The 27,368-nt window shown below is 45.9% G+C and overlaps 1 protein-coding gene across 2 annotated transcripts in view; it reads right to left on the bottom strand.

The window, feature by feature from the left end:
* LOC127007408 (eyes absent homolog 2-like) overlaps window positions 1-27,368 on the bottom strand; it is a 95,814-nt gene that overhangs the window by 4,399 nt on the left and 64,047 nt on the right. The window contains exons 8-10 of one of the 2 annotated variants that reach the window (XM_050878359.1): window positions 27,015-27,240; window positions 26,676-26,732; window positions 22,584-22,735 (exon numbers count right to left, since the gene is read on the bottom strand). In XM_050878359.1, the coding sequence (XP_050734316.1) occupies window positions 22,584-22,735; window positions 26,676-26,732; window positions 27,015-27,240 (435 nt within the window). The remainder of the gene's footprint in view (window positions 1-22,583; window positions 22,736-26,675; window positions 26,733-27,014; window positions 27,241-27,368) is intronic. The other variant, XM_050878370.1, reaches the window with a different exon arrangement.

The raw sequence follows: 27,368 nt of genomic DNA, 5'->3' as shown, positions 1-27,368 counted from the left end.
ACATCCCTACGCCAACACTATGCCACTGTACTACGCAAGGCACCACACCCCTTCACATCCCTACACTCACATTATGGTAAGGACGCAAGGTACTTCACCCCTTCACATCCCTATACCCACACTATGCCACTGTACTACGCAAGGCACCACACCCCTTCACATCCCTACACTCACATTATGGTAAGGACGCAAGGTACTTCACCCCTTCATATCCCTATACCCACACTATGCCACTGTACTACGCAAGGCACCACACCCCTTCACATCCCTACACTCACATTATGGTAAGAACGCAAGGTACTTCACCCCTTCACATCCCTATACCCACACTATGTCATTTTACGCAAGGCACTGCGCCCCTTCACACCACCGCTCCTGCCGTGGGTACAGCAGTCAGACAGAGGAACGCTGTCGTGAGTCTTTCGTATACAAATGTTTCCGACGAAGGGATGAGCGAGGGAAGATGAGAGCGATGTCTTGTCTGAAGCCTGCAGGAAATGTGTGGCTTTTCTCTGGTTTTCTTTTCAGTTTTTCTTCCATGGCTCGTCACGATGGTCAGTGTTAGCTTAGTCTTCACTCCCCATGTTTCTTATCATTCCCCACGACCCGGAATACCGACGCCCCGCTCGCTCTGCCCAATTAAAGAACCACAACAGCAACACATCGACTGTAATTAAATGTTCAAGCACTGACGTGTGTTCTCTCTCTCTCTCTCTCTCTCTCTCTCTCTCTCTCTCTTACCCAAATTTCTTAAGAAGGCACAAAACATTTCAACTAAGCAATCTCTAAGTCTCACACTCTCTCTCTATATATAAATTATTAACTCATTAGCAATATAACAAAGAAAACAGTCGCCTAAAGAAAGATCTGGCTATATTGGACCGCGGCGGCATCGTAGGGTGACTCAAAAAAGGAAGAAAAACAAAAGAAGGAGACGGCGAGAATTGGAGTTAGGAAGACAAGGCGAACCAGTTAGTCGACGTCCCGCAAAAACAACAGCACCTCGCACAACGCCAAATCCCCCTCAGATTTTCTAATTAGCGTGAAGTGGCTGCTTGGCGCCGTCGGGGTGTGAGGAGTTCCTGTTGAATCACTGGCCACGTCCATGCTCGGATCTTAAAGGCTTTTGTGTGGCTCGATTATCCAATTTTCTGGCCATCGTACCACCACCACCACCACCGACAGGCACTCACCGGCTCCATCTTGACTCTGGGTTGTGGAGGAGGAGGCTGGTGGTTACGTGGATTCAATAGTGAGGGTACCTTGATGGAGCTGCCCATATACAGACACCCACTGGCTCCGTCAAGACTCGTGGGTCGCGGGTGGAAGAAACACGTGTGAAGGAGGTGTCTGGTTGTGTGGTTTTAACAATGATGGTCCCCTGCACAACGTAGATGGGCAAATAGCAAGACTGTACTCCTATTTATTGTCCTTAAAACATTCACCAATCTCGTTTTTTCCATACATATTGACGGAACAGACTGGAAGAGTAACTTAGAGTACATTGAAGTCTAACTACCATTGGCCATGAGAGGTATTTGACGGGATTGCACTTACGTTTTCAAGGAATTAATCAAGCATGAACCACGTCGAAGCTAACACTATATAGAATGATCAAACTTTGGTGCACATTCTCAGCAGCGGGCTTTTTTTTCCACATTTGCTACCTTTTTTTTATGCCCTTTAACTGATTCCTCTGCTGTAAAAAAAAAAAAAAAATGCTAAAGTGTAAAGATAGTTGATCATCTAACACTGTCTTAAGGTGACCTGCATGACGATTCAACCAACAAAATAGAATATCAAACCGGTTGTGTGTTGAAGCGGTTACGTAAGCTCAGGTCAGGCCAAATTGGGGAGGGGGAGGTTCCACGTAGAGCTGTTAATTCTGAGGCAGCCAGCGCACTATAGCAGGAGCAGCTGTTCTTAATTAAGGATGTTTCTGTGCCTCACCTCTTGGTCAGTACGCACTTATAGATACTCGCGGGGATAATAAGTGAATAAGTGAACTCTTTTCTTTTCAGGGTGAATAAACATATGTGACGAACGCTTCTGTACGGCACATCTCTGGTTAGTCACGCTTTTGAACAACTGAATAATCCGCCAGTATATAATCTTCATGCTCTAGATGCGAAATTCTTCCTTCAACACACACACACACACACACACACACACACACACACACACTCAAAACAAACCATCCCCGGCCCTGTGACACCTCCAATATAAGTCATGAGTGTTTGGCTTGGTGGCGGGAGGTCGTGTGTAGCTTGGATGGGTGGAGGAGGAGGAGGAGGAGGAGGAGAAAGTGTGGGTGGAGGAGGAGCAAGGAAGTGATGGTGAGGTGGTTGATGGGGACATGGACGGAAAAAGATTATAATATGAAGTTAGATAAGCTAGAATAATGTGTGTGTGTATGTGTGTGTGTGTGTGTGTGTGTGTGTGTGTGTGTGTGTGTGTGTAGGCGGAGGAAGACAGTGAAGAGGAAGAAGTATGGATTGAAGAGGAGGAGGAAGAGGAGGAGAAGAAGAGAAGGAAATGTGCGTGGAAAAGGAGAACAGTGAGGAGGAGGCAAATGGCGGTGGTTAGAAGGAACTTAGATGAAAAAAAAATGTAATAATATATGATGTGTGGGTGGAAGAAACTTGGGGGTAAAAAGAGAGGGCGTTGAGGACACTTGCTGGTAAGACTGAGAGGAACGAAATGCAAGAGAACTAATATATGGAGACGAAGGAAGAAAGAGGGAAGAAAGAGAGAAAGAGCGAGAGACAAAAGAGTATGTACTGAGGGAAAATAATGGATGGAGTTGAGTGGGTGGAATATAAGCGGACGAGAGGCCTGGAAATGGAGTGTATGTTGGAAAATGATGAAAAGGAAGAGTGTGGAGAGGGGAAGACGGTAGAGAACAAGGTCGCGATGTGGACGAGGGAAGAAGGAGGAGGAAGAGGGAGGGGAAAAGCGATGTAGCTGGAGGTGGTGTTTGTGATGGAGGTGGAGGTGGTGATGACGGTGGTGGTTCTGGATGACAAAGACGATGACAGCAAGAGCCCCCCCCCCAAAAAAAAAAAAAAAAAAAAAAAGTTGTGGTATAATAGGAAAAAAACGCAAACGAAAAAAAAAAAAAAAGGTTTAGGTTCACTACAGTATTAAAGAAAAATCATGGTATATTTTTCACTCGAAGTAGAATAATATTAACAGTGCTTTAGTCTTGAATTATAACGATGCTGATTTCGCCACTGGGCAGACAAAACGAGTGACTGACAAACCGACACAGACAAACAAACAGACAGACATTTCTGAAAACTATCGAAGTCTTCATGCTCATGAGGTAAACTAATGCTAGGAACGCTTATTTTCCCCTCTTACTAGGTACGCCACACACTCTTCTTAAAACACTGCCATCTCGCAAACGCCGCTGGCAAAAAAAAGGAAAAATGCATCTCACTTTCTTCCCTTACCTCGAGAAGCTGGGCGCGGCGAGGATCCTTGAAGAAACTTAAACAAACATAACAGTTGCGTGCGGCTGGTAGCGGCGGGGGAGGGAGGGAGAGGAGAGAAGGACTGAGAGAGAGAGAGAGAGAGAGAGAGAGAGAGAGAGAGAGAGAGAGAGAGAGAGAGAGTGGCACTGACCGTACGTATTTGAAATGGTGAAGATATTTATTTTATTTATTTTTACAGTTAATTTCCATAAACTACCAAACAAAATAAAAGGTAACATACTTTCTGTTTACTAAAATCGAAACAACATGTACACGAAACCATCAAAGCTGAAGATATTATACTTTTCAGATATGCTTATTAGAGCTCTTCGTGGCATATCAACATTAGCGAAACTGTAGCAGATATATATTATGTGAGATATAAAGAATGATTCACTAATACCAACTAAGTAGGCTACAAATAATCACAAGTCTTTCGCAACTATAAAAAAATAAAAACAATAAATCTACAAAATACGGTAACCGGTCATCAAATCGTAATGGGAAAAATGAGCTTGTAGGAAGAAGAAAACGAGAACGACGACGAAGAAGAAAAAGAAGAAAGAAAAAGAAAGAAAGAAAAGGGAGAAAAGGCTACGAGAGAAGGGGAATAAAGAGGAAGGAATCGGCAGGGAGTCAAGGAGAGAGGGGAAAAGGAGAGAGAGAGAGAGAGAGAGAGAGAGAGAGAGAGAGAGAGAGAGAGAGAGAGAACGGGGAGGGGGACGAAGGAGGGAGGGGGAACAGGGATGAAAGTAAGCACGGAGTTTCCCACGCCAGGGGCAGAACGGTTACCAAGACGGAGAAAGACAAGGGCGCCGGAGCAGCCTAACCCCGCCTTTAGTCCGTCCTGCGCTATGTACGGTCGTCCTCATTGCTTACCCCGACACACCAACAACCCACTCGCCCGCCTCCCCTTCCCGCCGTGCCCTCCCCTCCCGCCCTACAAGATTTGCATCCCTCCCGTCATCTGGCACACACACAAGAACCTTACTTACATTATAGCGATTATTTACATGACTTATTATTATGTGCTTTTCCGGTCCCCCTCCCTGAATAGTAAACCCGTTGGAAATGATGATTATAATAGATGTGAGGTTCTTCTAGCGGAGATGTGGTTGTAAAAAGTGAAATTGCTATACCCGTGATGAAAAGTAGAGGATTGTGGAAGGAAGGAGGGGAAAAAAGGGGTGTTGTTGCAAGGACTAAGGGTCTTTAACATGCTTTTTTTTGTGTGTGATGAACGGAAGGATGAGAAAGAGAAGGAAATGAGGAGAAAAGGAGGAGGAGGAGGGCTAAGGGACAGGAAAGATGTGGAAAGGAAGAAGGAGAAGGAGGACAAGATGCAAAAAGTGATATGGAGCAGGTTGAAGAAACAGGAAGACGAGGAGGTGGAAAAAAATACAAAGAAAATGAGGATAACGAAATAAAGGAAAATGACGTCAACAAAATAGAAAAAAAAATCCAGAGAGAGAGAGAGAGAGAGAGAGAGAGAGAGAGAGAGAGAGAGAGAGAGAGAGAGAGAAGGTAGGAGGGCAAGGGAGTGGTGGTCCTGGAGACAAGATGTGACGCTACTGGTAAGTGAAGGAGAATTAATGGCTGTAACGAGAGAGAGAGAGAGAGAGAGAGAGAGAGAGAGAGAGAGAGAGAGAGAGAGAGAGAGAGAGAGAGAGAGAGAGAGAGAGAGAACCCAAGACCAGGAATGCATATAACAGTAGGAACCTCCCCCATCCAGCTGTAGGGAACGCAGAAAGACCCAGAGACCACATGGCCGGGCTTCACGACTACACAATGTGACAGCTGGGAGGAAAGGGAGGGAAGGAGGCACCACGCGGCACCCAGGCTTTGCGGGGGGCAGTGCCAGGCAGCCAGGCGGGAGGAGCAAGTGGGAAGTGGGGGAGAGGGGGATTCAAGGGAGGTGTGCCGCTGGAGGGAGAGTTGGTGGAGGGGAAGAATGTGAAGGAGAAGGCAGATGAAGAGGGAGGGGATGCGTTGGAGGAGGAGGAGGAGGAGGAGGAAAAGAGGGGAAGAAGGAGCCGTGCAGAGAGGGGAATCGATGAGTGTGGGAGGCGAGGAGAGAAGAGGAAGGAAAGACATAGAGGAAGGAAGGAGAGCAAGGGACAAGAGGAAAAGGAAATGGCAGAAGAGGAAGGACAGGCAGAAAGGAAGGAGGGTAAGGGACAGAGTGAGTGAAGGGAAGGAAGGGCAGAGAGGAGGGAAGGACAGCAAGGGACACGGGGAGGAGGGAAGGGCGGGAGACGAAGAGCAGGAAGAAAGGACGGCTACGAGGAAAGAAAAGGGAGGGAGATTAGACGGGGGCAATGAAGGAGAGAAGGGATAAGAGGTCGGAGAGTGAGAAGAAAGGAAGAAAGAATAAAAAAGGGAATATCGGAGAGGCAGTAACAATGGAAAAAAAATAGGCGAGAGTATTAACAATCAAATTACGACGCCATTAACAGGGATTGAGGAAAGGAAATCTAAAATATAAAAAAAAGTGAGAGAGAGAGAGAGAGAGAGAGAGAGAGAGAGAGACTAAGTGGCACCCTTACAAACAAGTGACTGGCTGCCTCCCGCGCACTTGTTAATGAGAACCCGCCCACCACCTCCTCTTCCGCCCTGTCTCATCCCCTCCACCCGCCCTCCGCCCGTCTTCCCTCCCCCCCCCATTCCTTCTTCCCTCAACCTGCTCTCCCGCCGCCCTCCACACAGCCATGCAGCCTCCTCCTCCTTGTCTGCTTCTGTCTCCGTTCATCAGTACATCGCGCAGCCCTTCCTTCTTATAACGCTTCAACGACAACGGGATCACATATTCACGCAACACATCACACGCATCGCACAGACTCGCTCGCCCGCACCTTAATGTCTCTTTATCATTTTTTTAAGGGGGGGGGGGGGGAGGAGCGGGTGCGTTTAGGAGGGAAGAAGCCTATTTTCTTTAACCAGACGGTAAATATTCGAAAGGTGTCCAAGAGATTCCTGTTTTCCCTGTTGTGCGTGAAGGGGGACTTTGTTTGTATGAAAGAGAATGGAACGAAAGCATTAAAGCCGTGGCAAGTGTGCGTATATAACAACAACAACAACAACAGCAACAGCAACAACAACAACAGCAAATAACAAACGTGCGAGTTGCCTTTTCTTCGCGTTTGGACGTAATGAATCGAGGGTGGAAATAAAATATAGACGCAAAAAGAACAATATAAAAAAAAACACGCAAAGAATGATAGTTTTTTTTTTTTTGAGTATGTGTTTGTAAGGGATGACGCGGGAGTGAAATAAAACACACGAAACACGCACGAAAAATATATCTGAAAACCTGTGCAAAGAGAAGCTACTTTTTCTCTACCTCTTTTCACTGTCGCACGTGTGGTAAGACAAGACTTTCGTACACACCAAGAACCAGACTTTCCTCGCATGCTCAGATCCATGGGCCAGTTTCCCAGTCCACTACAGCAAATTTGTAAGCTCCCCAACCAAACACAAAATACTACGAAAATTCCTTGTATGGTGTTTGGCGTTGACATAAAGAGGGAGGGAATTTTCGGAAACCACACAGGAAAATCTCTTGAGTATCTGGTATTGAGTAGAGTTAACGGATCATTGTGGAGAGTATAGATTGGTTTAGGAGCTTACAATGACTCGGACCGTCGAACTGGCCCCATCACACCGACCGACAAAGAGAAGAGGAGAAAGAAAAGAGGTCAGTGACGCGGAGAGTTGACCGGCTACAGCATTCTCGCCGCTCTCCCACCCAGTCAGATGATTGGATGGAGCAAGGTAATACGTCCTATTTTCCAGAGTGATAAAAAGGAAGTATATACGAGAGGACGGGTCTTAAACGGAATAGGTGGTGTCGCGCTGGTTGCCAAAGGAACTATCTATATTGTGATCGAGTCTCTCTTCCTAGGTTCATGATGGTAAATAGGTGTTTCCAAAGGGAGTGGGATAGTTTACCGGCGATGCTTTACTGGCCGTCTATAGTGAAACCAAATCGTCCAGTCCGTTTTGGCGTTGGCAGAGGGGAGGAAAGACCCGCGGGAGCCTACGCCAGACCGGTCTCGACATATTTGGAAGACTATAAGTAACTATAAGTCATACAGACCATTGAACGAAAGGATGCCTGACGCTCTCCTGGTTGTCGCAGTCACTATAAATTATTGATACACGTTGGCTATCGAAGTAATTACAGATTCAGAATTAAAAATATAAGTAAAGATGAAGGAAATCGGATACATGGAGAGAAAGAGATCACATGCCGGTGACGTGAAGATGTTTAATTGTTTGATTTACGAGCAGAAGTAAAAAATAAATAAATAAATAAATAAATAAAAAGGAGAAAACAAGGACTCTGAAAGGTGGGGAAGCTCATTTTTTTTTACAATAAAGGGGACAGTTCAAGGGCAAAAAAAAGGAAACAACAATAAAAAAAAGCCCGCTACTCGATTGGGGTGCCGAAGACGCGGGGGTGAAGGGGGTAAGAGGGAGGGGGGGCGAGAAAGGGTTGGACATTGCATTGGAGGGAGGGAGGGAGGGAGGGGGGGGAGGGAGGCTGCGGGGGCGAGAGGATATAAAGGTCACTATTTCTGGTGTTTGGTCAGAAACACAACAACCATTAATCTAAACCTACGTCGGCCCCTACTTGAGGTTATCAGCTTATCTTAACAGCCATTACTCAGCCAGGAAGGAGGGCGGCGGGGGGAGGAGGAGGAGGAGGAGGAGGGAGGCGGGTAGTTGGGAAGAGGATGTGGGAGGGAGGTAGAGGAGGATAGAGATTGGTTGTGAGAGGAGTGAAGGAGCAGGAGGAGGAGGAGAAGGAGAAGTAAAGCTGGACATAATCACAGAACTAGCAATTGTATGTTCTAATTATCATCAACTTAACCTATTTTCCCTGGTGATTGTGTATTGTTGCTTGACCTGGAGATTTTACGTTCATTTTTTGCTTCTTTCCCTGCGGTTTCTCTTCATCTTCACAGTTTCTCTTCCCTTTCTCTCCTAATCCTCTTTCTCTTCTCTTAATTTTCTCGCCGTCCTCATCCTTCGCCCACTTCTCATTCATCTCCCTCACTCCCATTCTTCTTCATTCCTCTCCTAATCCTACTCCTCCTCTTCTTTTAGTTTTCTCATTCTTCATTCTTCGCCCCCTCCTCCTCCTCCTCCTCGTTCACTCCCGTTCACTGCACCACTCCGAACGATAACGCCAGAGTTGTCAAATCGTGAAGGATGAGGAATTGTGGCGCTCACTTTCCGCGGTGCTTCGTTAATGAGGATGAGGATGAGGAGGAGGAGGAGGAGGAAGAGGAGGAGGAGGAGGGGTAGGAAGAGTGGCCGTGCAATGAGAAATATATATCATGTGGTTTAATTATCGTGACAACTGGACAAGTGCGTATATTTGCTTGCATTTTTTTTTTACAACAAGCGAATAGTGCACACACGAATTTCTGATCCCATAAGTCTCTCTCTCTCTCTCTCTCTCTCTCTCTCTCTCTCTCTCTCTCACAGGCCATTTTATCTCCGTCTTCTCCTTTTCCATCAGATTCTCCACTTTTCTCCTTCCATTCTTTATATCCCCGTCACTTTTTACAGCAGTGCCTTAATCTTTTTTCTCCTCCTCCTCCGCGTTCTTCCCTCCTCCTTTTCTGACCCTCTTCTCTCCCACTTTGATGACTCCCAAAATACCCTCCTCTCCCCTACTCCCGTAAAAAAAATAACAGCGGGCAGGGCGGTGGGAGGGAACGAGGAGAGAAGGAGGGAGTAGGAGAGGAGAGGATGTAAGAGGCCGAAGAGAGAAGGATATAGGACGAAGGATGTGGGAGAAACGGGGAAGGGAATCGAAAGGGAGAAAGGAATTAAGGAACAGCGGTAAAGGATAGGATAAATAAAGAGAAGGGAAGGAGGCTGATGGGAGGGAACGAATGAGATTGAGGAAAACAAAACAATAACAAAAGGCAGGGGGAATGAGGGTGGTATGGAGATAGCAAAGGAATTAATAAAGGAAATAAAAGGGAAGAGAAGGAAAGGAAAGCGAAGATAAGGGTGAGAAAATGAAGGACAGGAAGCAAAGAGGAGGTAGAAGGGGAAACAGAAGGGGGAAAAAGGACGGAACAGAGCCAAAGGAGAATAGAAGAGAAGAAAGGAAAGGACACCAGCTTCTTTTCGAGGACATCCGCCATGGATAAAACAGACAAATGGTCGACTCTTCTCCCAAGGCGCCATAACCGACTAACCCGACGGTGCTGTGACAGAATGCGTGGGTCGATAATGGCGCTGTTGGTTTTAATAAGAAGTGACGGTGTTGTTTGTAGGAGAGGTTGTGTGTGTGTGTGTGTGTGTGTGTGTGTGTGTGTGTGTGTGTGTGGTGAAGGGTTGTGGTGGTGTTCCTGTTTTTTTTGTTGGTTCTGCTTGGTGGTATTAATGGTGGGACAGGTTGTTGTGGTGTTGGTTGTGATGGTGTTGTCTGTGGGATACCATATGGCTGTGGAGATGTTTATTGTTTTTGTTGTTGATTCTACGTGGTGGTGTTGATGGTGGGAGAGGTTGTGGCGTTGGTTGTGAAGGTATTTGTGTTGACTGTGGTTGTAGCGGTGGTCATGGCGTTTACTCCTTACTTGGTGATCTTGGTGTTGTGAGAACGATGGTAGTGCCTGCTTGATTTGCGTAGGTGTGGTGATGGATGGCTCTTTTGGGGGTCAGCTGTTTGTTAGTGTGGTTGAGGTGATGATAGTATTGGTGGTGGTGGTGGTGGTGGTGACGGACGAGTGGGCAGTGTGTTCGTAGCTGCTACATGTGGTTGACCTAGTAATTTTATTCTGGGTGTGACTCTGGTGGTCCACGGGAGGGATGTCAGTTATTGATGTGATCGCAAAGGAAAAATAAAGATGATACGTGCATGCTTACATATTTGGCAGCATCAGGTTTGTGACGATAGACTACAAACACGTACGGTGATGCCCAAGTACTGCCAGGGGGTTGGGATGGCATGCTCCTCCCTTCTCCTTTGTTGTTTACTTGCAACAATAAACAATCAATCAATCAAGGCGACAATTACGATGCTGTACTTGGCGCTTCAAAATGTAAACAGAAAATTCCGTCATATTCCGAGTTCTATCACCTTGAGCAACATGGAGGAAGACAAACCAACAAGATCCCATTAGACTGTTGGTTTCTCTGGCATGTATGATCCAACCGGCCTCTTGCAGACTCCTTACGTTCTTATGTTCTTATGTTCTTATATTTTCTCCTCGCAAGACGTAGCTGCCAGACGCACACACGGCTGAGAGACCATGAGGGAGCATATGCCAGCGTGATCGTGAGTAACATTTTAGCGCACGGGGGTGTGGGGCCGAACCCAGGTTACCATGCGTGCTCACGACCGCAGGCTGAGCGCGCATGGTGTTCGCAGGTGTTTGTGCTTTCTGTGGGTGTGTTGGCGTGCGTCTAGTCTCGTTAGCTTACACCATGATGGGTCTCTCGTAACCAAGGAGACTATACATACACTGTCTCTTGGTATACAGTCTCTTTGCTCGTAACGGTGGAACAATGTGCCGTCTGTTTTCACTCATTGCTTGCATATAAACACCAGCGTTATATACACATCGCTTGGTAGTGTTCCTTCTCTAATGGTATGTTCGTTGACGCTGTGGGGGTTCTTCGGGAGTTCAGGGGCGGTGGTGGAGCCTAATGCGAGGTGTTCTTCGTGGCCTTAGCCTTTTGCCTTGAACTCCATTCCTCGGCCCACTAATGATGCATGTTACTATACCTTATACTTTTATTTTTCTCTTCTCACTCTTTCCCCAGTCCCCTTTATCATGTACAAATACTATCCCAACATTCCTTTCTCTTCACGTAACGCACTCCATTAGTTTCAAATTTATGAGTTAACTGGGCTGGTGTTTGGATATTATTAATCTATTCGGTGTGTGTGTGTGTGTGTGTGTGTGTGTGTGTGTGTGTGCCATATTGTAAAACATTTCTGGCCCCAAGAACACGTAATTTACTAGTCTTTCGTGGGAGTTTAGGGCATTTCCAGGGGTACTTTTATGACCCTGGTGGTAGTCTGAGCCTTCTTCTGTACCGTGAACCTAACGGAACACTCATTAGAACTCGATCAACCTCCTTTTTGACGTTTGGAAATAGTTGATGTGAGGGGTGGGAGCATTTGACAATACCAATCTGTGTGTGTGTGTGTGTGTGTGTGTGTGTGTGTGTGTGTGTCGGGGAGGCAGGGTGGCCAACGAGCCGCGCACTGTTTGTTATTGTTTGGGGCAGGAACACCCGGCACAGCCTCGGACACTACACTGTTCTCCATCCCCGACGCCGCCTTGCTAGCTCTGAATAAACGAAACCTGCTCTAACTAAACAAAACAGATAGGAGGAGCCGGGGCACACATATATATTTTTTCTTCCTCGGTCCCAGCCACTTTCGCAACACCCTTTATTAACAGTGTCGAGAAAGCAAAGCAAATGAAAGAACGGACAGAGCAAAACACAACGAGGAGCGACAAGTGCCAGGCGCCGCGCAGGGTGAACGGCGGACGGACGGACGGGCTGGTGGGGAGGGGGGTAAGGGGGGGGAGGAGGGGTTCGTAAATATGCGTCCCCACTTTGTGCTCTGACAGAATAGTTGTTGCTCAGCCATAACAAGCAAGTCAATTTAGTCCAAGGCAAATGGGAGGGTCTTTTTTTTATTTATTACGTCGGAGGGGAAGAACTTTTAATTTTCTTGCAGGTTTAACAAAGAGAATAAAGAAAAAAAAAAGATTAGACATGTTGAAACGCAAGGAGGAGAGAAAGAACAACAAATACGCATGAAAGCAAGATATACACCATAAATCACACACACACACACACACACACACACACACACACACACACACACACGATAGAGGAAGCAGCGTGACTAAATTATCCATAACCAAACTGACAGCAAAGTCATTTCGAGATTGACAAAGACGAGATGTTGGGTTATATTGGGCGACGACGGCGAGGAGGAGGAGGAGGAGGAGGAGGAGAAGGAGGAAGAGGAGAGAGGAGGATGACAAGGAGACGAAAAGGGCGGTTGTGGAGGAGGGGGGAGGTGGTGGAGGAGATGGCACAACGGGGGCAAGGAAGGAGAGAGGGGAAGGAGGCTGGTGGGAGGGAGGAGGGGTAGAGAAGGAAGAAAAAGAGGGAGAGAAGGAGGAAGAGGAAGGGAAAGAAGAAGGGCGGTGGGTAGGAAAGTAGGGATGGAAGATGGAAGAAGGGCGGTGGGAGGGGAAAGGTTGGGAAGGAAGGAGGGAGAGGAGGGCATGAGAGTATAGATGAAAAAAAAGACTATGAAAGAGGTCGAGACGTAGAGATGGCTGTAGACCGGTGAGATAGGAAAAATGGGAAGGAACGATGGAGAAGTGAAAGAAGAGGAAGTAGAAATGGATGTAAACCGGTGAGATTGGGAAAAGGGAAAGAAAATTGAGGGGAAAGAAGAGGAGGTAGAAATGGATGTAGACCGGTGAGATTGGGAAAAGGAAAAGGAAAAGTGGAGAGGGAAAGAAGAGGTAGAAATGGATGGAGACCGGTGAGATTGGGAAAAGGGAAAGGAAAATTGGAGAAGAAAAAGAAGAGGTAGAGATTGATGTATACCGGTGAGATTGGGAAAAGGGAAAGAAAATTGAGGGGAAAGAAGAGGAGGTAGAAATGGATGTAGACCGGAGAGATTGGGAAAAGGGAAAGAAAATTGAAGGGAAAGAAGAGGAGGTAGAAATGGATGTAGACCGGAGAGATTGGGAAAAGGGAAAGAAAGTGAAGGGAAAGAAGAGGAGGTAGAGATTGATGTAAAACGCTGAGATAGGGAAAAAGGAAAAGAAGAAACGTGGAAATGGCAAAGAAAAGTGAAGAAGGAAAAAACAAGGAAGGGTGAGAAGGATGAGTATATAGGCAAGGAGGAAGGAAGGGCGTTGGGAGGAAGGAAGAAAGGGAGGAAGGGAAAGAAGGAAGTAGGGCGGTCGATGGGAGGGCGGGAGGAGAAGCTGTGACTGAGGACGGCGGGAGGGCGGCAGCGGGTGTGGGAAAGGACGGCGGGGGGATGTCGAGGAAGAAAAGATGAAAAAAAAAAAAAACACGGAAGAACAACAAAGAGGCGGAGTGAAGGGAAATGAAAACTGGAGGGAAAAATAAAGTGCAAAGGACCTTGAGATGATTAAGAAAGATGGCGGGAAGTGTAGAAGCTATAAGGAGAGCATCGACAACAACAACAAAGAGGTGAAGAGAGAGAGAGAGAGAGAAAAGGGAGGTAGGGGGATAAAATATGTTAATTCTCTAAAGCAATGATGAGAGGAAATCTAAAGCGACAAGGAGAAGAAAAAAAGAAGATGAAGAAGATGATGAAGAAGAAGAAGAAAAAGATGAAGAAGAAGAAGAAGGAGAAAAAGAAGAAGAAAAAGAAGAAGGAGAAGAAGAAGAAGAAAATAAATAAATAAACACAGCGTTCTCCACCATCCACCACCAACCACAACAACAACAACAACAGCAACAACAACAACAACAATAAGAACACCAAGGAGGAGCATCACCACAACCCCCCACCACTACCCCTCCACCACCAGCCCCCATACCCCCACACCCACCCACCCAACACTCCCACCCACCCACCCACACACACATACATAAAGACGGCGACGACGACAACGACTACGACCCTCCTCGGCGACACAAACAAACACTCGCCGCCAATACAGCCATCACACTCGTCCGTCCGGCGCGGTGTTTATGTTTTCATGCACTTTTTCCCTCCCCGCTTTTTTTTTCCCTCCTCCTCCTCCTCCTCCTCCCTCTCTCTCTCTCTTCTCCTGTTTCCGCGGCGTGTATCGGCTTTCCCCGCGCCTGTTTGTCTGTCTACCTGGCTGTCTATCTCGCAAAGCAAACACATAAACACGCTACCGCCACTCCAAAGCCGCCCCCGGGGGAAGAGCGAGGGGAAGAGGAGGAGGAGGAAGAGGAAGAGTTAGAGGAGGAGGAGGAGGAGGAGTGAGAGGGTATGTATATGGTAAGAAACGGAGGAAGAGAAGTTAGGGGAAAAGCACTGAGAAGGAGGAGGAATAGGAGGGAAAGAAGAGGGGAAGAGGAGGAAGAGGAAGAGGAAGAGTTCATGGAGGAGGAAGAGAAGGAGGAGGAGTGAGAGGGTATGTATATGGTAAGAAACGGAGGGAGGAAGAGAAGTTAGGGGAAAAGCACTGGGAAGGAGGAGGAATAGGAGGAAAAGAAGAGGGGAAGAGGAGGAAGAGGAAGAGTTAGAGGAGGAGAAGGAGGAGGAGTGAGAGGGTATGTATATGGGATGAAGCGGAGGGAGGAAGAAAAGTTAGGAGAAAAGCACTGGGAAGGAGGAGGAATAGGAGGAGAAGAAGGTCATGGAGGAGGAGGAGGAGGAGGAGGAGGAGAGAGTGAGTAAATATGGAAAGGGGGAGAGGAGAGGTTAGGGAAGAACAGTGGGAAGAGAAGAATAGGAGGAAGAAATTAGATAACGGGAAAAGAGGAGGAGGAGGGGAAGAAGAAAAGAAGAAGAAGAGGAGGAAGAAGATGAACAAGAAATAATACAGTAACAGGAATATATGAAAAAGAGAATGGAGAATAAAGGCAAAAAGTAAAAAATAGAGATGGCTGATGACGAGAAGAAGCGAATGATTGTTAAGAAGGAAAGAAGAAAGGAAGGAAAGAAGGAAAAAGGAAGAGATGGCAGATGAAGAGCAGAAACGAATGATTGTAAAGAAGGAAAGAAGGAAGGAAGGAAGGAAGGAAGGAAGGGAGGTCGACAAGTCAGTCATCTTAATAATGCTGAAAAGGAAGGAGAAAAAAAAGAAAGGGGTTAAAAAGAGAAAAGGCAGAAGAGAAAAAAAAACCCGGAGTGAAGAATGAATGAATGAATGAAGGGGGTGGAAAAGGAAGGAAGGAAGGGAGGGCGACAAGTCAGTCATCTTAATAATACCGAAAAGGAAGGAGAAAAAAAAGAAAGGGGTTAAAAAGAGAAAAGGCAGAAGAGAAAGAAAAACCGGAGAGTGAAGAATGAATGAATGAATGAAGGGGGTAGAAAAGGAAGGAAGGGAGGGAAGGTCGACAAGTCAGTCATCTTAATAATGCTGAAAAGGAAGGAGAAAAAAAGAAAGGGGTTAAAAAGAGAAAAGGCAGAAGAGAAAGAAAAACCGGAGAGTGAAGAATGAATGAATGAATGAAGGGGGTAGAAAAGGAAGGAAGGAAGGAAGGAAGGTCGACAAGTCAGTCATCTTAATAATACCGAAAAGGAAGGAGAAAAAAAAAGGGGAAAAAACAGAAGAAAAAAAAAAGGTTTCTTAATGGTGAGACAAAAGCGGCAAATGCCAGGAGTGTTTGTTCTTGTCCCCCCCCCCCCCCCCCGAGGCCCCCCACTCCATTATGACAAGCCCCTACCCCCCCACTTTACTCCCTTCGTCCCTCTCCCTCCTTCTCTCACCCTCCCTCCCTGCCACCCTGCCACCCTTTCGCCCATCGTCACTCCTTTCATCTTCGTCCCTGTCTCTCCCTTCATTCTCACTACTTCATGGCTACTTTATTCTTTTTCTTTACCTCCCCCCCCCTTTTTTTTGGGGTTACCTTCCGCCTCCTTAAGTGAACTACAAACCCCTTCTTTCCCTTCCCTTTTTTCCTTCTCCTCTGCCGTTACGTGGTTTATTGTTCCTGCAGATTCGCCCTTTGTTAATTTTAAAAGGCGTGTGTTTTGCGGTGGAGTTAAAAAAAATAAATGATGAAACGGCAAAGAAATGAAGAGAACAGAAGAGTAACGACAGGGATTTGGACCGATCCTTTTTACATTTTCTTTTTCTTGCGGTGGAGTTAAAAAAATAAATGATGAAACGGCAAAGAAATGAAGGGAACAGAAGAGTAACGACAGGGATTTGGACCGATCCTTTTTACATTTTCTTTTTCTTGCGGTGGAGTGAAAAAATAAATGATGAAACGGCAAAGAAATGAAGGGAACAGAAGAGTAACGACCGGGATTTGGACCGATCGTATAGGATGGAAAAAGCCTATTTTCTTTAACCAGTGGATGAGACGACACGTAGACGGTAAATATCAGAAAGGTGTCCACGAGTTCCCTGTTTTCCCCGTTGATGTGTGAAGGAAGACTTTGTATAAGAACATAACGTAAGGAGTCTGCCGGTCGAAAGAGAATGAAACGAGAGTATTACACCAGTTTCCTTAGGTGCGTTTTTTAATGGTCATATGAGAACTTATTTAATGAAACGTATGCTACAAACTGTCAAACATATCTTATCCAATGCTTCTTGACACACGTTGCTGTATAGAGTCGTATTGGTATTTATTAACAGTTATGTGGCTAGTTTGGCTTTCCAATTCCACTTTTGGGACGGAGTTAGTTAGAAGTGTTGGATTTTCACAGTCAAGTCAACATATTACAAACTCAGTCGTACGAAGTGATATTAAAAAAAGCTAGAAGTGTCGGATTTTCACAGTCAAGTCAACATATTACAAACTCAGTCGTAAGAAGTGATATTAAAAAAAGCAAGAAGTGTTGGATTTTCACAGTCAAGTCAACATATTACAAACTCAGTCGTAAGAAGTGATATTAAAAAAGGCAAGAAGTGTTGGATTTTCACAGTCAAGTCAACATATTACAAACTCAGTCGTAAGAAGTGATATTAAAAAAAGCTAGAAGTGTCGGATTTTCACAGTCAAGTCAACATATTACAAACTCAGTCGTAAGAAGTGATATTAAAAAAAGCTAACTACGCCTTGAGAAACTTGTAAAAAAGACAAATCACCCATATCATTGTTACTTATCACTAATAGGACGTTTAAAGAATCAGGAGTCACTCACAGCTTGGATTCGGAGGGAGCGACATTTCAGGCAGGGAGTGACGCGCCGCGGGTTTAGTCTGCTTAATGAATGTCTGCGTCAAGGGATGCATGGCTGGCAGGGCAGGTGCGGCGGCGTGCAAGTACCCGTGTCACCTCCATGCCCAGGTGTGTGTGTGCCTCCCCCCCCCCCCGCTGGCCTCGTGCGAAGTAAACACACACGGGGAAAACAGACGAAAAACACCACCAAGAGCTGCTTTTAACTTATTTTCCCTTGTAGACGACCTTGCAGCTCACGCCTCCCCGCACTTCACACCTCGGCCACGGCACACAGGAGGCAGGGACGAGGCGTAATTAAGTTGACTCCCTCGAGGCCGCGCACACCTTTGGCTGTTCGCTCCCCGGCGCCAAGCAAGAGAGGCTCGCAGCGCGCCATTTATAATCGTGTTTTTGGTGGCTTGGCAGTAACGCGCCTGTCTGGGTGTGCGCGCTTTTTTGCTCATTAACGCGGTAAAGTGTCACTTGTAATTGGCACAAGAAAACGCAGGAAGCTTAGTCGCTCAGCCGCCAGTTCCCTCGTCCGTGCACCGCCGACCGGGTAGTGCCACTCCACACCCACTGTTACCAGATCAGCGTAACTACTACACTGTATTTTCCGGTTTCTGACCCAAAACTAACGTAAAAACATCAACATTTAACTGTTTTAACAATAACTTGAATTGGATATCGTTATTTGTGTGTGTGTGCGACTGTTTTGGGGTTGAAACTTATAATTGAAATGTTTTGAGCATACGACAATCTGGTAACACTGTCCACACCTGTCACCTGCCCCGCGGCCACCTGGGTGCTCCGCCTGATGCTGACGATGATGCTGATGATGTTGGTGCTGGTGTTGTTACGTGTCCAGTTCTTCGTTATAAAAATGTGATGCGGGAGTCTTTTTTAACGAGGAGATAATTCTTTATTTTTCTTTCTTTACTGGCACGATGTCAACACGATATTAATTGTTAAGTTTATGGTCCTTGTGAAGAAGGATAAAAATAAAATGTCAATGTTAGAATATAATGAAAAACTGTCTTTAGTCATTCTCTTTATCACTCTACGTGTGCATCTATATATCTATCTAACACACACACACACACACACACACACACGCACACGCAGCCACGCCCCATCCCACTCCACTCCACCCCACCCCTGCCACCTCCCCCTCCTCTCCCCTTCGTTGCACAAGGCCTCGACATAAGAAAAAGATAGATAAAAAAGAAATAAAAAAACTGGAAATCGAAGGAGAGTCTGTGGTCGTCTGGCCGGCTCCGCGCCATCCTCCTCCCTGAAACACGACGCCAACATGCAAGTGAAAAGTGTGCCTCTCATCACTGCAGCCTCCTCAATGGCGGCGGCGGTGGCGACGGTGATGATGGTGGTGATGATGGTGATGGTGGGTATTGTGGGTGGTATGGTGATGATGGTGGTGGATATATTCTTTGGTGAGTAAGGGTTTTAGTATTGGTATAGAGGTGACAGCAATGGTTAAAGAAGAAAACCTACAGCCCTACACCATTAAACTGGACACTCCTAATCTCTTTCCTTCTCCCCCATGCACTTGTACCTTCAGCACTAACCCACTTCCACTTCTTACTATAACCTTGATTATAAAAGCAAGAAAAGGAAAGGAGAGGTTGTAGTGGTGATGGCAGGGCAGTGTGGTGGAAAGGGATGGTGGTGGTGCGTGGTGAGGTGGGGTTACTGTGGTGGTGAAGGTCTTGTAGTGATGGTGGTGATGGTGACGGTGGTGGTTCTGTTCCATTTTTGCGGTGTTCGCTAAGAGGAAGAAGAAGAAGAAGAAGAAGAGGAAAAAGAAAAACAAAAAGAAGAAGAAGAAGAAGAAGAAGAAGAAGAAAAAGAAGATAAAGAAGAAGAAGAAGAAGAGGAAAAAGAAAAACAAAAAGAAGAAGCAGAAGAAGAAGAAGAAGAAGAAAAAAAAGAAGAAGAAGAAGAAGAAGAAGAAGAAGAAGAAGAAGAAGAAGAAGAAAACTAATTTGTCCTATCTGCACTCAAAACATCCCTCATTATTACCAAACAAATGTTGAATGTTAACGCTATTTTGATCACCTAATTGCTAAACGCTACATCAAAAGGTAAAAGAAAAAGACGATGAACGATGATCAACGGCAGTACACGACATACAAAACACACAATCAACAACAACAACAAAACGACAACAAATTCCAACACACACACACACACACACACACACACACACATACACACACACACACACACCTGGACGCATTGCAACATAGCGAAGACAAAAAACATCAACGTAACACAACAAAAGAAAGAAAAAAAAAATAAAGAGCAAAAAAGATATGACATGGAGCTACTTTCGTCTCTCTCTCTCTCTCTCTCTCTCTCTCCCCTCCGGCACTCACTCAGCGATCATTTGTCAACAGCTTCTCGCGTCACCTCGTTCTGTTCCCTAAAAGCAAGACCGTCCCCCCCGCCCTGTGTTTTGGCTGGGCCCGGCTGCTGCACGCCCGACGAGTGAGTGACGGGCGAGGGACATGACTGACGGGTGAAGATGTCTGGTCATGGTGAGGTTGGCGGAGGCAGTGGTAGTGGTGGTGGTGATGGTAGTGGTGGTAGTGGGGCTTCTATATAGTGATGGTTGTGTTGGTGATGGTGACAGCAGTGGAGGAAATCGTATGACAGAATGTGATTGTGGGTGTGGGTGTTTTTTTAAATTTTTTTAGTGGCCTTAAAACGTAATGAATACACGGTTTTGTGATGATTTGACATTTTTGGATGTTTATTCATGGTGAGGTTGGTAGATACAGTAACAACAATGGTGGAAGAAACGTATGCTAGATAGGTAGACAGACAGACAGCCACACACACACACACACACACACACACACACACACACACTGGCAACGCACCAGCACAACACATACACATCTAAACATCAACATCACAATCAGTAGACACACACATAAAACACCACACAGACACACCAACACAATACAATTCACCACCACCCAGAGCAGTGGACTCTAATCCCCCAAGGAGGCTTCAATACCACCAGTCTATCCCCCTGACAGTCTCTATTGCAGCCCGAAGTGGACCGTCATCCCCCAAGAAGTACTCCAGCAGCCTTTTCTATATACAACCCTTCAGCCCCCTCCTACGTGCGCCTTGGTTCGGTATGATGAAGCCCCCAGCCTCCCATCGCGGCCAGAGTGATGTCGATTGTTATCAGGGAAGTTATCCAATTAGGAGTTAACCGCTTTTTTTTATCAAGTGCAAGTGAGGGAAGGAGAGGCAGAAGGGGACTGAGGGAGAGGTAGAGGAGAAAAAAAGGAGTGCTGATGGTGGTGGTAAGAGGGGTACAGAGTGAAAAAAAAAGTCAAAATGAGAAGAAGAAGAATGAAGCGCATTTGACCTGAGACTGAGGGAGAGGTTGGACTGCACCGGTGCCAAATTATCGTACTCAGAGCCTCGAATTTGCCGGTTTCTGAGCCATAGCAAGTGCCAAAAAACACCAATAATTAACCATTTTAACGATAACTATATATGGGATCGAGGAGGCAGTTTTGGGGTCGGAAATCAGCAAACATAGGAGGCTGAGTACTACAGTCTGGCAACGCTGGGTAGGAGAGAAAAAAAAGAACATAGCCTACTGATGGTGATCGTAGGAAGGGAAATGATTTAATAAGAAGTACAAATGAAAATAAGACAATAAGAATGAAGTGCCTGTGACGGAAGAGGAAAAAAAAGACCAAGGGGACTGAAGAAGAGGTAGCAAAAATTGAGGAGAATATTGATGGTGCGAAAGGAGGGGAGACGAGTGGAAAAAAAAGAGGAAAAAAAAAAAGACTGAAAGAAGACAAAAAATAAAGGTGAGAACTTAATTAGACGACGACAATGAAGTTGCATGGGAAGAAACAACGATAATGGACACACGACTTGAAGAATAAAACCAAAAAAAAAACCCCCATCAGTAAAAGGAGAAGAAACGAAGGAGAACGTGACACACACACAAGAAAGTAAAACCAAAGTGAGAGAGGAAGAACGAGCCAACAAATGCATAAAAAAAAACGAAAAAAGAGAAAGAAGAAAGAAAACATTATTGACAGCATAAAAGGATCAAGAGAGTAATTGAGCGAGGAGAAAAAACAGAGTTAAGAAGGAGGAGGAGGAGGAGGAGGAGGAGGAGGATTGTCACATTAATAGCATGATGGAGAAGGGTGACTGAGGGTGACTTGTGGGCGGAGCTGCTCGTGTAGAAGGGAGGAAAAGATGGGGAAGGAAGGAGGGAAGGGGAGGGAGATCGTCAAGCCACCATGATGGATGAAGGGACGGAGGGAGGAGGAAGGGAGGGATGGAGGAATGGAGGGGAGGGGGATAAAAATGGAGAAATGATGAATGGGGAGGAGAGAGAGAGAGAGAGAGAGAGAGAGAGAGAGAGAGAGAGAGAGAGAGAGAGAGAGAGAGAGAGAGAGAGACACACACACACACACACACACACACACACACACACACACACACACACACACAACCCTCGGCTACCCTACAAAAAAAAAATTAACATGTAAATTCATTCGTAAAAAAAATCAAACATGACAAAAATTAACTGAATCAAAACGAAAGATACAAAACTTTACGACACACGAAATCTCACTTTCTTTCCCTCCCCCCGAATATACAAACAGACAAAAACACTCCCTGTACCCATTTCAAACTCCTCACAGAAATATAAAGAAGGGAAGAATAAATTAATTAGATAAGAAAACAAAAACACTTCCTGTACCCATTCAAACTCCTCACAGAAATATAAAGTAGGGAAGAATAAATTAATTAGATAAGAAAACAAAAACACTCTCTGTACCCATTCAAACTCCTCACAGAAATATAAAGATGGGAAGAATGAATTAATAAGATAAGAAAACACACACACACACACACACACACAAAAAAACTTAGCCACTCTCCCTCCCCAACTCATACATTTCACGGAATCAACACTCACTTCGCAGAACACTAACTTGGTGATCAACATGAAACACACACGATCTCTCTATATTTTTTTCCCTCTACACACGCAGCTACAACCATCCCCCAACCCACCCACCCACACAAACACAGCAAACACTTCCCCCCCCCCCAAAAAAAAAAAAAAGCCACACAGACCTCACAGAATCGACCACTATAGGTGAGAATCAACAAACAAGAAAACACACACACACACATTAAAAAAAAAAAAAAAACATCCATTAGACTTTTAACACTCACTTTGCCGAAGGTTCTGGCGTAGGTGCCGGTGAGGAGGGAGTGGAAGATGATAATGGTCTCGTCCAGGTCCCAGATGTAGACCCGCTCCACCTTGTTCTCGGGGTCCGGCGAGGGATTGCTTCGTCGGGACCTGCCGTTTCGCGCCCTGGAGGCTGAGGGGAGAGAGAGCGGGGCGTAAGTGAGGTGAAAATAAAGGTCCGTATCACAAGACAGTTCGCCGCCCAAGAACACCTATTTGACAAGGCTTTCGTAGGAGTAGTGTGCATTTCCAGGAGTAGTTTTATGACCCTGGTGGTAGTTTGACCCTTCCTCTGTACCATGAACCTGAAGAAACGCTCATTAGAACCAGGCTGACCCCCTCTTTGACCTTTAAAAATAGCTGATGTGAGAAGCGAAAGGGTATAGCAGAGAGGTACAGAGAGTGGGACGAGTAGCTACATGAAAGCCAAAAAATCGACTCTTCACGCCCCTCCCCCCTCCCCCCTATCAGCGTTGTCAAATTATCGTACTCAGCGCATTGCATTTTTTGTAGTTTCTGACCGATAACAATAGCAAAAAAGAACGAAACCCATCAATATTTAACAGTTTTAACGCTAACTTTAATTTCCTATTGTTGTTTGTGTGGTTACGACAGTCTTGGAGCCTAAAAAAGATAAATGCAATGTTCAGTGTACGACAATAATGAAACACGCCACTCAGAAACAGCTGTCTTCCTCTTCTTCTTCTTCCGCCTCCTCTACATACGATCCTATATATCTTTTTTTCCTACCACTGAGCTAATTTTCCTTCTTTTCTCTCTTATTTATTTCTTCCTCTCTTCTTCCTCCTCTATACACTTTTCCATGCTTCTTCTTTCCCACTACCGAGCTATATTTTCCCTTTTTTCTCTCATCTGTTTCTCCCCCTCTTCTTCCTCATCTACACACTCTTCCATATTTCTTCTTTCCTTCTACTAAGTGCAGCAGCGTCCATTCTCGATACGTTTCGCTCTTCTATCTGGTCTGTCGTTCAAAAGATGCCCGGCGTTATGTTTTTTTTTGGGGGGGGAACAGTAAATCCAAATTGAATGAGTGGGATGACTGGAGGGGACTCGAGGGTTAACAGGAGAGAGGGGGATGAATGCGGGGAAAGGAAGAGGAGGAGTACGGAGGGGGAGTGTGACATCTTCCGGTAATCATTTTTATCGGTATTAATTTGAGAGGCGAATCAGGTAGCGAGGGAGGAGAGCGAACACTATAAGCTATCTATTCAGCAGCCCCACAACACCTGAGACGCTGGGAAAGAGAAAATAAAGGTGAAAGCGATGAGAGTTGGAGGAGTTTCGTTTAGTCTGCGCAACGGCTGTGGTCATATGCCGGAGAGAGACAGGAGGGGAAAGGAATTATAGAAGGGAACAGATGCCAGGAGACGGGACACAACCCCAGATTAATACCTGGTACCTATTCACTGCTGGGTGGACAGGGGCGTAGGGTATCGGAAAAGCGATGAGAGAGAAGGAGAATGAATTTGGATTATAGAAGTGGAGATTAGAAGATCATAGATGATTCACCTAGTCCGCCATGGTAGTACGAGACACGCCAGATTTCGTACTCACTCAGAACATTTTTCTTTTTTCTGACCCATAATAACACAAGAAAAAAAACATCGGTAATTAACCATCTGAACTCTAATTGTAAATGTATATCGTTATCAGTGTAGGCTCGACAGTTTTGGGCCTCAAGCAGATGAAAAATGTATGTCTAGTACGACAATCTGGTAACGCTGGTACGATCACGTTGGTTCTTCAGTGTTCGGAAAGCTTACTGGGAAAACATTATGAGGCTGATGAAAATTCTTGATTAGCCGAGGAAACACGAGAACATTGTATGGCATCCCTGAGAGGCTCCGAATTCTTGCGAGCACACACACACACACACACACACACACACACACACACACACCTCAGCCCACAAGCCCTTGCCAATATAGGTCTTCATCCATTAGAGTTCAAGCCACCGGAAAATAGCGCAGAAGCTCCGTAACTGAACCAAACTTTAAAACGAGCCAGGAGAGTTAGGGGCGTCTTAAACGATTAGGAAGCCACGCGACGCCGCCGACTTGGGAAATGCTGCCGGCAAACTCAGAGGAAAGGCGACGCGCGAGGAAATCAGTGCCACGCTTCACGGTTGAGCTTAGGGTCGTATGCTTAGCCCGGTAGCTGCGGGGGTCGTGTTTCTTAGGTTAGGTTGGGTTAAGTTAAAGGCCCCTATACGTAAAATAATGAGAAAGAATCATCACTCACGCAAACCATTTCATAATATATATCAACGCATGTGTGATCAGTTTATGCATCATCTATTTTGGGAGGTTTATATCATGGCAGAAATTTGGCCCATCACTGGTACACGGTAAAGCCGCAAATTTGGCCCGTCGCTGCTACCGGGTTAAACGCTTCGGCTCCCAAGAACACATATTTGACAAGGTTTTCGTAGGAGTTTTGGGCATATCCAGGGGTAGTTTAGTGGCCCTGGTGGTGGTTTGACCCTTCTTCTATACAGTGAACCTACAAAAGCACTCATTAAAACTAGTCTTATCTCCGTTTTGACCTTTGGAAATAGCTGACGTGAGAGGAGGAAGAGTCTGAAAATACCGATAGTGTTTCTTTGTGTGAAATGAACTCTTTCTTTTTCTGTTTCGTGGTGTTGACAGTGATCTATATTGTACTTCCAGCAAATTTACTTCTTCTGTTACTGTATTACGTTCTATTGTGGTTTGCAAATAGCTTTCGTATACTGATTCCTCGCAGCTTAACTATATATCTTATTTTCCTTACCTCGCGGCACCTCCCCCTTCTTCTCTTACCATCTTCAGTCAATTATAACTTGTTAATGATGAATAAAAATAGGCTGAGGCAAAATCCTTGATATTCTCTAATCAACTTGCTATCTCAGGAAAATACTTGCTTCACTTTGGATGCTGCAGCCCTAGAATTGTCCAACGCGTTCTCATTATGACGCAGACAATTCATATCCCGAAAGCTTCTGTCCTCTTATGAACCTGCCGAAGGTTCGAATAGAATACACTAAGTCTTGAAGGTTCGAATAGAATACACTAAGTCTTGTACTAATTCGAACAGAAACGCGTTCACACACCCACACACATAATGAGAGAGAGAGAGAGAGAGAGAGAGAGAGAGAGAGAGAGAGAGAGAGAGAGAGAGAGAGAGAGAGAGAGAGAGAGAGAGAGAGAGAGAGAGAGAGAGAGAGAGAGAGAGAGAGAGAGAGAGAGAGAGAGAGAGAGAGAGAGAGAGACTTACTACACAGACGCAGGCACAGCACTTCGCCAGGTAATACTTCCTCAGTCACACAATCTTACAAAGCCTCCTCCTCAGCATACAAAGCTCTTGACGCCCCTCGCTCGCTCGGCCTCACTAAAACTCCGTCCCATTTCCCGGCCCGCCGCCAGCCAGCCTCCCTTGCTCACACTTACTCTCTTATCTACCCTCGGTTCGGCACACTTGAACCCATCCACCGCCTCAAGCGTCTCTCCAGCCTCACAAGAGATACAAGGCGTAATTGCAATAATGGGTGGAAATGGAGGAGATATAAAAGTACAGTGAAACAAAACAATACGCTCCACGTGCACTATATACATTAAGATACAAAGCCATGGAGTTAATTATGTGAAGAGTAAGCATAGTGTCAGGCAGCTCTTACGGTCACGAGTTAGGAGGGAACCAGCGGAATGAAATAAAGCAAGGAGATTATACATGCGAAGGTAACCGTAAATATATCAAAGGAAAACAGAATGGGGGCGCGGAAAAGAGGAAGAAAGAAAGGTAAGGACGTGGAATTAATGTACAAATGAATCGAAAAAAGAAAATCGAAGTACACATTTAAGGGAAGGATTTGGAAGGTATTGTAGGAAGAGTTATATAACGGGGGCGGGGGGGGGGGGGAGAGAGAGAGAGAGAGAGAGAGAGAGAGAGAGAGAGAGAGAGAGAGAGAGAGAGAGAGAGAGAGAGAGAGAGAGAGAGAGAGAGAGAGAGAGAGAGAGAGAGAGAGAGAAAAAAAAAACAAGCAGAAATAGAGGCAACACAAGCAGCCAACCCACCTGTGTCTTTGAGCGGTGACGAGGGGCTGTCCACTCCCTGGAACCCGGCCGACTCTGCTGCAGGGGACAACGGTTAATCTTTGGCAGGGTGAGGCCACGAATACTGCCCTGCCAATCCCTCACCCCATCTCCCCGACAACAGTGCAATACAATAATAGTTCACTTGTAAACGATGATCAACCTTCCTCTTAATGTATTCCCTTCTTCCTATACGACTTAAAATAAAAATATATCGGTGGACTTTATTTACTGAATCATCAATAAAACAAAAGAACCCGTGGTCTGTTGACACCCCCTACAACACCCCCCACATACATACACACAAACGCACACACTCACGTTCAATAGGCAGAGTGAGCTGGTACGTGGTGGAATTGGGCGTGGAGGGCGCCGCGGAGGGAAGCCCGGAGGAGGTGAGCCCGTTGGAGGCGGTGGCGACGGAGGAGGGGGAGGAGGCGGATGAGGACCCCATGTAGCCGCTGTAGCTCTGGCCGTAGTAGTAGCCCCCCGCCGCCGCCGCCTGCCCCGCGTACGCCGCCGCCGAGTAGTAGGCTGAGTCCAGGCCCTGAGGGAGGAGAGCGAGCGGGTAGAATAATTTGAGATGGGTGAAAAGCATACTGTTAAAGAGACAAGACATGTGTGGCATACGAACAGACATCAGCGCAAGGAAACAGCCCCCGTGGTACAGAAAAA

Source organism: Eriocheir sinensis, chromosome 3 (genome assembly GCF_024679095.1).
Source record: "Eriocheir sinensis breed Jianghai 21 chromosome 3, ASM2467909v1, whole genome shotgun sequence".
Lineage (NCBI taxonomy): Eukaryota > Metazoa > Arthropoda > Malacostraca > Decapoda > Varunidae > Eriocheir > Eriocheir sinensis.
The sequence above is the reverse complement of the archived record's forward strand: the minus strand, read 5'-3'. Positions and strand labels throughout refer to the sequence as shown.